This window comes from Belonocnema kinseyi, chromosome 9 (genome assembly GCF_010883055.1).
Source record: "Belonocnema kinseyi isolate 2016_QV_RU_SX_M_011 chromosome 9, B_treatae_v1, whole genome shotgun sequence".
NCBI lineage: Eukaryota > Metazoa > Arthropoda > Insecta > Hymenoptera > Cynipidae > Belonocnema > Belonocnema kinseyi.
This window is the reverse complement of record NC_046665.1, coordinates 35,341,042-35,351,965: the sequence shown is the minus strand read 5'-3', so window position 1 is coordinate 35,351,965 and position 10,924 is coordinate 35,341,042. Positions and strand designations below refer to the sequence as shown.

Sequence of the window (10,924 nt, the reverse complement as noted above, 5' to 3'; positions counted from 1 at the left end):
TTATCACAGTTCTACTAGGAGTAGAGTGTCGAGTAGATCCTTAACAGAAATTACATCTTTTTTTCAAAAAGATGCAACTGTTTGGTTAGAAATGAAGCTATTATACTATTTTCTTGAAAACTTAACGATTCCGTAGAAAATTTAATTCTTGCTTAAAATTGATGTTTTATTGAAAAATGAACTGAAATATTTTCTGGATGAATGTTCCACTTAAAAAAAAAATTCGTTTTTTATTACAAATTCATCTGTTTTAGTATAAAATTTATCTTTTTTTTTTTTTATAAAACTGCAACTACTTGGTAGAAAATACAACTGTTTTGTCAAAAATTCAACCTTTTTGGTTGATATAATTCGTCTTTTTGGATTGAAAAATCAATTTTTTTCTTAGAAACTTATTTTTTTGTTACAAAAATTCAATTTTTGATGTTATACTGAGTTAACTGGAATATTTTTTGGATGAAAAGTCAACTTTTTTGGTAGAAAATTATCTCTTGTTAGAAAATTCATAGTTTGATCGTGAAAACTCGACTAAAAATCTTTTTCAACAGAAAATTGAACTATTTTTTGAAAATTATTTTTGATTTAAAACTTCATCTTTTTTATAGAAGAAAATTAATTTTTTGTATGAAAATGCAACTTTTTGGTTGAAAATCGTTCTTCTTTGCTTGATAATTCAAATAATTTTTTTTAAACATCAGGCTGAATAGTTTTGTTAAGAAATCACTTCTTTTTGTTAAATCTTTATATTTTAAGCTGAAAAGTTATCTCGTTGGTTAAAAGTTTAATTATCTTGTTGAAAATTAACCTTTTTTAATTGAAAATTAAACTACTTGAGTCAAAGTTAAACTACATTGTGAAGTTTTTTTATTTTTTAGTGGAAAATACTTATTTTTTTTAGAATTCATTTTTTTAACAGAAAATGGAACTTTTCTATTTTTTAAGATAGATATTTTGTAGTTAAAAATTCGCGTTTTTTTAAAAAATTTTTTAGTTTGAAATTTCCTTTTTTTGCGTCAAAATGCATCAGTTTCGTGGAAAATTAATTTTTTGTAGACCAGTCATATTTTTCGTTTGAAAATTGAATTTTTATTTTTAAAAATTTGTCTTCTGGTTTTGAGGTTCAATAATTTGGATAAACTTTGATTTATTTTTTGAGAGAAAAATCTTTTTTTATTGGAAATTCGCCTTTTTGGTTTTAAAATTCTTTTCCTTTGTTGTATAAATTTCTTTCTTTTTTATCAAAACAAACTATGACACTTTTTCGTTGGCAATTTGTCTTTTTAGGTTGAATATTCAACTATTATGTTAAAAATCAATTATTTTCTTGAAAATTCCAGTATTTTGTTAACGAGTTATCTTTTAAAGTAGAAAAAACTTTTTTTGTTTGTTTGAAATAAATTAATATATTTGAAATTTTTTAATTTGCATATGAAACACTGTAATTCCTGAATATGTCTGGGCTAGAAAATAATTTATATTCAACCGCTGATATAACCTGAACAATAAAAATATTGTTCAGCCATCAGCTAACTTCACTTTGTTAAAAGCTGAGGGGAAAACAATTTATTAAATGCATTGAACGAACCTTTAGTTCTGTAATATCTTTGTAATTAATAATAATTATTATCTTTTTTTATTTCATTAAATAGTAATTAAAAATAAAAACTATTTTTCAAATACACTTATGTATAAAAAATGAGCTTTTACGCAGATATTAGATAAATAGGGCAAAGATGAACTGAACCCCATCCATTTGGTCCCTTGTTTCCCCTCAGCAATCTGCGAAGTGAAGTTAGCTGTTGATTGAAGTGAAAATACCTAATTGTCAAAAAAGATAGAATCTTAATTTGAATTTATATTGTACAACATATTTAAAAAATACCATTTTGTTTCAGTGTTGGAGTTTACAAGAACGGCCGAGTTGAAATCATAGCGAACGACCAAGGAAACCGTATCACTCCTTCGTACGTGGCATTCACGGCAGACGGTGAACGTTTGATTGGAGATGCTGCCAAGAATCAGCTGACAACAAATCCTGAAAACACCGTTTTCGACGCCAAACGTCTTATCGGCCGTGAGTGGTCAGACAGTACCGTCCAACATGATGTCAAATTCTTGCCATTCAAGGTTATCGAAAAGAACAGCAAACCTCACATCAAGGTCCAGACTCAACAGGGTGAGAAGGTCTTTGCCCCTGAAGAAATCTCAGCTATGGTTCTCCAGAAAATGAAGGAAACCGCAGAAGCCTACCTGGGCAAGAAAGTCACAAATGCCGTAGTTACTGTCCCTGCTTATTTCAATGACGCTCAAAGACAAGTATGTATTTTTCATAATTCTCTACTATGCCTTATTCTATGAATTGCACGATTATTGTCTACATCTTAGCTGTAAACAATTTTTGCTGTGCACATTCAATACAACAATATAAGTTTCTTACCAGAACGCACTGTCATTTTACAACACATGATGTATTGTAATTGGACAATCGACGGTGACTCTGTTCGTAATTATACATTATATTTTGTATTGTAAAGTGTTGTAAAATAAATCGAAAAAAAATTAACGGCGTCGTGTTTAATTTCAGGCCACCAAAGACGCTGGAACGATCGCTGGTTTGAACGTAATGAGAATCATTAACGAGCCAACCGCCGCAGCTATTGCTTATGGTTTGGACAAGAAGGACGGAGAAAAGAACGTGTTGGTCTTCGATTTGGGTGGTGGAACCTTCGATGTGAGTCTGCTCACCATCGATAACGGAGTTTTCGAGGTCGTTGCGACTAACGGTGACACTCACTTGGGCGGAGAGGATTTTGATCAGAGAGTAATGGACCACTTCATCAAGCTCTACAAGAAGAAGAAGGGCAAGGATATCAGAAAGGACAACAGGGCCGTGCAGAAATTGCGTCGTGAGGTCGAGAAGGCGAAGAGGGCGCTCAGTGCTAGTCACCAGGTCAGGATCGAAATCGAATCGTTCTTCGAAGGCGAGGACTTTTCCGAAACCCTCACGAGAGCCAAGTTCGAGGAGTTGAACATGGACCTGTTCAGAAGCACCATGAAGCCCGTACAGAAAGTTTTGGAAGACGCCGACATGAGCAAAAAGGACGTGCACGAAATTGTACTCGTTGGAGGATCGACTAGGATTCCCAAAGTTCAACAACTCGTCAAAGAATTCTTTGGTGGAAAGGAAGCATCCCGAGGTATCAATCCTGATGAGGCTGTTGCTTACGGAGCTGCTGTTCAAGCTGGAGTTCTCTCTGGTGAACAAGACACGGACGCAATCGTTCTTTTGGACGTCAATCCTCTCACTCTTGGTATCGAAACCGTCGGTGGAGTCATGACCAAGCTCATCCCAAGGTAATTATTGTTTTCTATTACTCTTCTGTTCTGCTTCCCATGAACTGTGGGTTCCGAATTCACTATTGAAAATAAACTAACTTAATTATTTTTTTTCAGAAACACTGTCATTCCAACGAAGAAATCCCAGATCTTCTCCACGGCCTCTGACAATCAGCACACAGTAACCATCCAAGTCTACGAAGGAGAACGGCCAATGACGAAAGATAACCACCTCCTCGGAAAGTTCGATCTTACTGGAATCCCACCTGCGCAGCGAGGAATCCCTCAAATTGAAGTAACTTTCGAGATCGACGCCAATGGTATCCTTCAGGTATCTGCCGAGGACAAGGGAACTGGTAACCGCGAGAAGATCGTCATCACCAACGACCAGAACAGACTGACGCCCGATGATATCGAGAGGATGATCAAGGAGGCTGAGAAATTCTCTGAGGAAGATAAGAAGTTGAAGGAACGCGTCGAGGCTCGCAACGACCTTGAATCATACGCCTACTCGCTGAAGAACCAACTTGCCGATAAGGACAAGCTCGGAGCAAAGCTCAGTGACTCTGACAAGACCAAATTGGAGGAAGTCATCGACGAGAAGATCAAGTGGCTCGAGGAGAACCAGGACACGGATCCCGAGGAGTACAAGAAGCAGAAGAAGGAACTTTCCGATATTGCCCAACCAATCATTGCGAAATTGTACCAGGGAGCTGGAGGAGTCCCACCCACCGGTGGAGAGGAGGAGGACCTGAAGGACGAATTATAATCCCAGGCGGATTACGAACTTTAATTCGCGCATACATCTAGACTGAAATCAGCTTCCCTCATGCAAATGCTTTAAAGACTAATACGTGATTTTACACCATCCGCGTTGCGCTCGGCACTTTAGCAGGCCAAAATGCCCACTGGTGGACTTCCGGGTTCCCGAGGAATCCACGAGCGCTCGACGGACGTTAGGGGCATCGACGCATCACAAAAGATCCGTTATTACGGCTGTGATGATCTCTCCAGTGTATTACTCTATATTGTATTTGCTGCGAAGAACATCTGATGTATTTCACTGCTCCTGCAAGACACGAAAGCCCAGAGCCCCGTGTAATATGTCTTCGGGACGTGAGACGTCGCCGAGGGACTCTTTCCTTTGAATAAGACTCCACAATTTCGTTAATATTTATTTTTATTGTTTCGTATGTTTATTACGTGTAACTCGATACTATAAGCATCGCGTAGATCTGCGTGAATCGAGGTGTGCGTCTGTGTTGAAGCGTGTGAGCGAGCGGCGTTTTGAGTACGTCCAGTATTCGAAAACGTTCTCTCAATGGATTTTCGTACTATGTACAATACTTATATCTTTTAGAGTTTCATGTGCGAGTGTGAGTGAGTCATGTATCAATGTCAAGGAATAAACAATTTTTCATTATATCGCAGTTGTCTGATTCCTCTACTAAACATGCAAAAGTAAAGGGTTTAAACCAAAAATACTTAATCGAGAAAGTCTGCGATCTCTGGCATTTCAAATGTTGAGTTGTTGATGTATACCGAAGTGCTTTCGTTTTGTCTTCTTCCTTCGCAGAATACTATAAGTAGGGATTTAAGGCCTTGTACATAGTGTTTTTAAGTACAATCAGAAGATGACAACTGTGTCAGAAAACTTACTGGTTGCAAATTATCCTTACGAAATGTATTTAATGAGAGATGATTCCTCCTGTAACTTCAATGTTGATCCTCAATAAAATTATCTTCGACTTGTAAATTTTGCAACGTCTATGTTTGATCTTTTTTCTTTCGAAATATTTTTCTTATTGAATTTGGGAGTTTACCCACTTTGTATTTGAGGAAAGATTGCTTGCGAAAGATTATTTCTATATTTGAGAATTTCGTTATAAAATGTTGAACTCACATAGTTTTGAAATATATTACTGAAGCGAGTATGCGCATACATACAGATTTTCAGTCGAATAAAAACTTACGCGGTATAACACTTCTTCAAACGTAATCAAAATTAGTAATTACATATTTGCATATATTTTATACTCTTTAAACTTGTAATTACTTTTAATTAAATTCTGCACAATTGCGTGAAATACCATATGAATCTACAAAATGATATTCTATACGAAAAATATTTTGAAAATTACACTCAATTAAATAAAAAAGTTAAGCTCGATAACGTAAAAAAAAGTCTACAATAAGTTATTCTAAAGAAGCCATTTTTAATCATTTTGTATCATTTTCATTTTAAATACTCTCTACTTGAATCAATTATAAAACGAGGAATTCTACACCAAACATTTGTTGCGCCAAACAGAAAACTTAAAAATATCTTGCTGGCAATGTTTAAAAGATACGTTATATCTCCTTTCTTCAACCCAATTTATTACTGTTGCAGTACATATCTCAAATATCAGCAATCACAATCAAAAATGCAAAGTTTTCATCGTAGCGTCGAAAACAAAATATTATACGTCACGACTAATAACTACTACAATCATCAAACCTGTCAATTCATGATTCAAAATAATATACTCCGCAATACATTATTTTCTAAATTAATAAATGGAGCATATGAAACCTATTTACAGTACGCTTTAAATACAATAATATTAAAATAGCCACAACTTTTCAAAGAATTTTTTAGAAAAAAACACTTACGACGTAATGCCTAGAGTTTTTCGAACTAGTTTCTGCGCAATTCTCTCAAATTCAACACGATCCTCTCTCCACATTTTTGCGGCATCGACGTTCGCCCCGCTTTCATCGTTTGGCTCAGCCAACATACTTACAACGCTCAATAGAATTTTTTCAACACTCTGCACCGGACTCCATCTCTCTGCACTGCTTTCGTACCCCATGGGATCATCCCCAGGTGCATGTAGAATACTGATACAAACTCTGCCATCCGCGTAAATATTTGGATGAAACATTTCGCAAGTGAACTGCATCTTCGGAGGACTCAGAGGATAGTCTGGAGGAAATATAAGTTTCGCTGGAAAGACTCCTCCTTCGAAGCAAGTTCCCTCTGGCCCGGTAATTAAAGCCTCCCATTCAAAAAAGTTTTCTTCGTTTATTGGCCCTGCGATAATTCCTTCTGGGGGATTTAAGGTTAGTTGTTTATACTCAGCCATCAATCGCCTTAGTGCTGAGCCTGCCATCGCAATTATTCCAGGAATTATATACAATCTACGTTTTTTCTCAGATACATTCAAGTAAGACCTAAAAGAATGTAATACTCTATTGTATAAATGGTATAAATATAACGAATTATCTACTATTACGGAATTTACATTAAAACTAACGTTATGGACATGTACTTAATACCAGTCCTAGGGTTAAACATGATCGGTTAGTCTTACGAAAAATTCCGTATTACTAGTCAGTGCGTCAATATAAATAATACAGCAACAATAATGTATTATCATTTTGCATTGATTCTTCCTCTTGATCTAGACAAATTCTATTATTTCTTGAATTTACCTTTCTTAAGTGATTTTTACCACGAAGAATCTGTATTTCAATTCAAAATGACATTGTAACATAAAGTATAGTTTTAAAAAATCAAATGTACGTCTTTGGTTTATATTAATTATCACTTAAAATAAAAATAACTTCACGTTTGACTTTTGACATAAAAGTGCCTTTCCACGCTGAAATGAAAAATGATGGTCATCCAGTGTTGACACAATTTTCGCGCATGCGTGTTAAGCACGGAGTAAGAATAAAGGACTTTTCATACCTCTGCTAGCAGGTAACAGGGGTGTGCAGATACGAGTAACTGGAGGTTTTTTTTTACTTCAAATACCTAAGTATTCTAGAATAATAAGTATTTTGTCTTAAAATTTTGGGAAATGATAGCGAACATGCTAATGGACGTCCCCACACACTTTTTTTGTGTATTTTTTTATCAAAAAATTTTTGATATTGCTAACAACGTGCGTGTATATTTCGAGGTCATGTGTGTCACAATTCACCCGAGCGTTACTTCCAAACTACAAAATATTTTTGGCCGAAAACTTTGGACTTACAAATAAACATAGTAACTAATCTCCCTGAACTAACCTTGTTTGGAGGCACTCAAAAAAGTTTATTTCATAAATAATTTTCAGATTATCGAAAAGGCAGAGATGAAAAACGACTTAACCTCAAAATAGTGCACATGTGCATTATCGTCTAGTGGTCGCCAGGGTTCGTATTTTCGTATACAACGTTACCGGCCGATGCCGATGGAATTGATAGTTGAAATATTTTTTTACATCTTTTATTATTAAGCTTTGTACTTAACCCTACCGAAAAGAATCTTTGAGTATAGACTAAAAATTCTTTAGGTCAAGGAAGCTCAGAGAAATTCTCCACAGGCACTCAGGTAGATATGTTTTAAGGTCCAGGTAGTTCTTTTCAATGTTTTAAAGGCTTTAAAATGTTCTTTCCGGAATCGAAATAGCAATACGATCATGAATAACAAGCAGAGAGTCTGAAATTGAAATAAGTATTCGACCATAAATAACAAGCAGAGAGAAGTAGATTTTTTTAATTTCATAGTTAACAGCCTAAAACATAATAATTCGGAATCTACGGGTTTCGATGATTTCAGACATCTAACTTTTTTTTTAAATGCTTAAAATTGGAATTAATACAACGTTTCTCGTAAATGGAATGAGATACGCAAAAAAAGATAACATTTTTGAATTCAACTAGAAAATTGTATATTAGTATATAAGTTATAATTATAAATAAGTATAATGAGAAAATTCATCAATTAAAAAAAAAGTGTTAATAATTTGAAGAGAAATTTAAAAAAAGTGAGCGGATTAGCCACGACCAACTACTGCAAATAACTCTCAAACTATCTCAGAGACTATTTTGTTTCAAATCGACTCTGTTTATAGACTCAAATGGGCCAGGCTATTTCGCTAAAGAAAACTCACAGATTTCTTTCGGTAGGGAAACGTAGTTTTCTTTCGGCTCTTGCATTTTTCAAAGTTTGAGACCGATATTTTATGTATAAAAAAAGTTCGAACGTTCAAAAAATGTCGAGATTCAGAAAAAAGATGCAATAATTTTCAGTGAAGTTCCTATCAAAATGCAGTACCCAAACGTACTTTATTGTACTCTAATACATTTTTCAAAGTTTCAGCTCGATATTTTATTTACGAAAAAAGTTCTTAGGTTCAAAACAAATTTCAGTGAACTGATAAAGTGAAGTCGGTAATATAGGTATTTAACTGTGTCACATGCCCTTAAGGTTGTTTGTAAATCCCACCCCCGTACAAATAGTAGAGTTCCGTGGGGCGCCGTCAAGCCATACTACACTGAAAAAAATTCACGGAACGGGAAGTGCGTAAACGTATAGTTACCACTACTGTGCCAGCAGCAGATTCGTAGATCGTGCAACGTCGCAATTAAAACCTAACCATGGCTGATTAACTATCATGCGCGATTGAATAGCTTGGTGCAGCAGATAAGCTGGAGAGAGGGAACAGTGTTGCTGCTATGCGATACTGTTATGTTTATCAGTTTGAAAGTGACTAAAATTTCAATGCTTTTCATTGAATTATCTATGAAACTACATGGTGGAAAAACTTGATATATATTTTTTAATTTGTATTTTCAAGCAGCACTAATACCGACATTTTTAAAATTTCTCTAGCACTACGTTTAATTACTATAAATTAAAATGTGAAGATTGCCTATGCACTGTTCATGAACTACATGCTAAAGTAGTCAAATTTAACATTAATTATCTCCGCATCGGTATGGCTAAAAAATTCGAAATTAATTTAGCATATAAATGATTATTTCATTTAAATATAGCTCTTTTTTCAAAAAATTCGACCGGAGATTGATTTTTTTACATACAACCTTAAGTATTTGAATTAGAAAACATGTAAAATACCTATTAAATTACGTGACAAGGTGACGGACGTGTATAACTGTGCATAACCTCACTTTTTTGAACTTCTGGTACGGGCATTCGCAGTATTTATTTTTCTAATGCTAATATTTTTAATTAAAAAATAATGTCAATTAAAATGGAATAGAGGAAATACAAAAACGCTCCGGGCTACCATAAATTAATTTTAAGCCAAACAACGCACGATATGAAAAAGTCAAGAAAAGAAAAACATTGCTTTTTAAAATCCCTACAAGACTGTCATAACAAATTGTTTCGTTTTCTTGGAAATTCGAAAATTCTAATTTTGATTACACAAAAAACAATGGAAAATTCTATTTTGTGCTCAAACTATGTAGGTTACGAAAAAAGATGAATTAATAAAAATTGTAATCCCAAAAAAGTTCTACAAATTCGTTAAGAATCACTTCGTATTAGGACGCGTCTTTTTTGTTTTATTCGTGAAAAATAACATTGAAAATAAAAAAACGTGTGGAAAGCCGACGAAAGTTCCGAAAAAAAAGATTAAAAAAAAACTGTTTACAAATGTCTGCTGAAATTCAAGCGCGCAGCGCGAGTGTCTCGATGAGAATCTGTACCTCAAAGCCTACAGAGCTTTGAGAAACTTAATATGAAGACTATGTTATAATATGAACAATATGAAGAAGCATATATAAATACTCCCATCTAAAGGAGATCCTTTTGATAAAGTTTTATTTAAGCATTCCAAATGAAAAGAATAAATATCCGAGCGCCAAGCGCGAGGTAACCCATTATCGAGCGCGAAGCGCGAGATTCAACAGACGCGTGTTTGGAATGGGTAACAAGTTTTAGAGGTTATATTTGTGAAGGAAACGGGGACCGCAGAATGTAACGTCTGGGTCCCATTTACGCAGTCTTGGGTACGTGATTTACTCCAGGTAATTTACGTGGATTTCTATAGTAATTTACTACGTAATTTACGTCTAAAGTTTTCTACATTATGTAAATTACGTCGATTTGGAACTTAAGAATATTTCGATGGCTGTGATATGTCTTATCTAAGTACATAACCTCTGCTTGTCGTTTGTGGACTGTGGACGAGTGCTTGCCGGTCGCTCTGCATTTATTATTTAAAATTTTACAACTTAAGGCAAGATGAATGGGGAAAGGTTCCTGAAAAAAAGAAATAAACAAATATAAGTAAACATTTATCAGTGATGACTACAATAATGTCAATAACATTAATCAATAATTAGTAGTTTAAAAGTAAATTTATATGATCTAGAAATATTTTATGAATAAAGAGTAATTGTATGATAAATTAAACTTTTAATATTGTAAATAAATTGATTAATTACGAATATTGTAGAGGGGAAAACGAAATTAAAATTATATTTAACTATAAATTCTCATCAAAGTCCAACATCTAAAAGTTAGCAGCATAATTTTCGAAAAACGAAAAAAATGTAAATCACGGAAACAGCAACTCAATTTAATATAGTTATAAAGATACCTTTTAATTGGTATTGTGACGTAAGGCTAAAGCCTACTTAGTAAATTCATACGCCATCTAGCGGCTTTAAGCATACATGCTCAAGTCAAATAGGGACTTAAGTTACCGGTAATATTTAAAAATTCTAAAAGCGCTAAATTGAAATTAAAACTTGAGGATCAGAACTGATAAGAAAATAAAAACCGAATATTCAAATCAAGCCG

The 10,924-nt window shown here is 34.3% G+C and overlaps 2 protein-coding genes across 3 annotated transcripts in view; one reads left to right on the top strand and one right to left on the bottom strand.

Annotated features, from left to right (window-relative positions):
• Positions 1-5,092, top strand: part of LOC117180282 (endoplasmic reticulum chaperone BiP) — a 26,857-nt gene extending 21,765 nt beyond the window's left edge. For both annotated transcript variants that reach the window (XM_033372688.1, XM_033372685.1), the window contains 3 exons: positions 1,896-2,316; positions 2,585-3,354; positions 3,454-5,092. In XM_033372688.1, coding sequence (XP_033228579.1) covers positions 1,896-2,316; positions 2,585-3,354; positions 3,454-4,105 — 1,843 coding nt within the window. In that variant the 3' untranslated portion in view covers positions 4,106-5,092. The remainder of the gene's footprint in view (positions 1-1,895; positions 2,317-2,584; positions 3,355-3,453) is intronic.
• A 601-nt stretch (positions 5,093-5,693) lies between these two features.
• On the bottom strand, positions 5,694-6,996 carry LOC117180285 (ubiquitin-conjugating enzyme E2 G2). Its single transcript, XM_033372697.1, has 2 exons — positions 6,814-6,996; positions 5,694-6,552 (listed from the first exon to the last, which is right to left on the bottom strand). The coding sequence occupies exon 2, from the start codon at positions 6,489-6,491 to the stop codon at positions 5,988-5,990; it is 504 nt and encodes a 167-aa protein (XP_033228588.1). The 5' UTR covers positions 6,492-6,552; positions 6,814-6,996; the 3' UTR covers positions 5,694-5,987.
• Positions 6,997-10,924: the final 3,928 nt, after the last annotated feature.

What these genes read in the sequence shown, in the direction of transcription:
- LOC117180285 (XM_033372697.1), bottom strand. Translation starts at nt 6,491, where the DNA reads ATGGCAGGCTCAGCACTAAGGCGATTGATGGCTGAGTATAAACAACTA.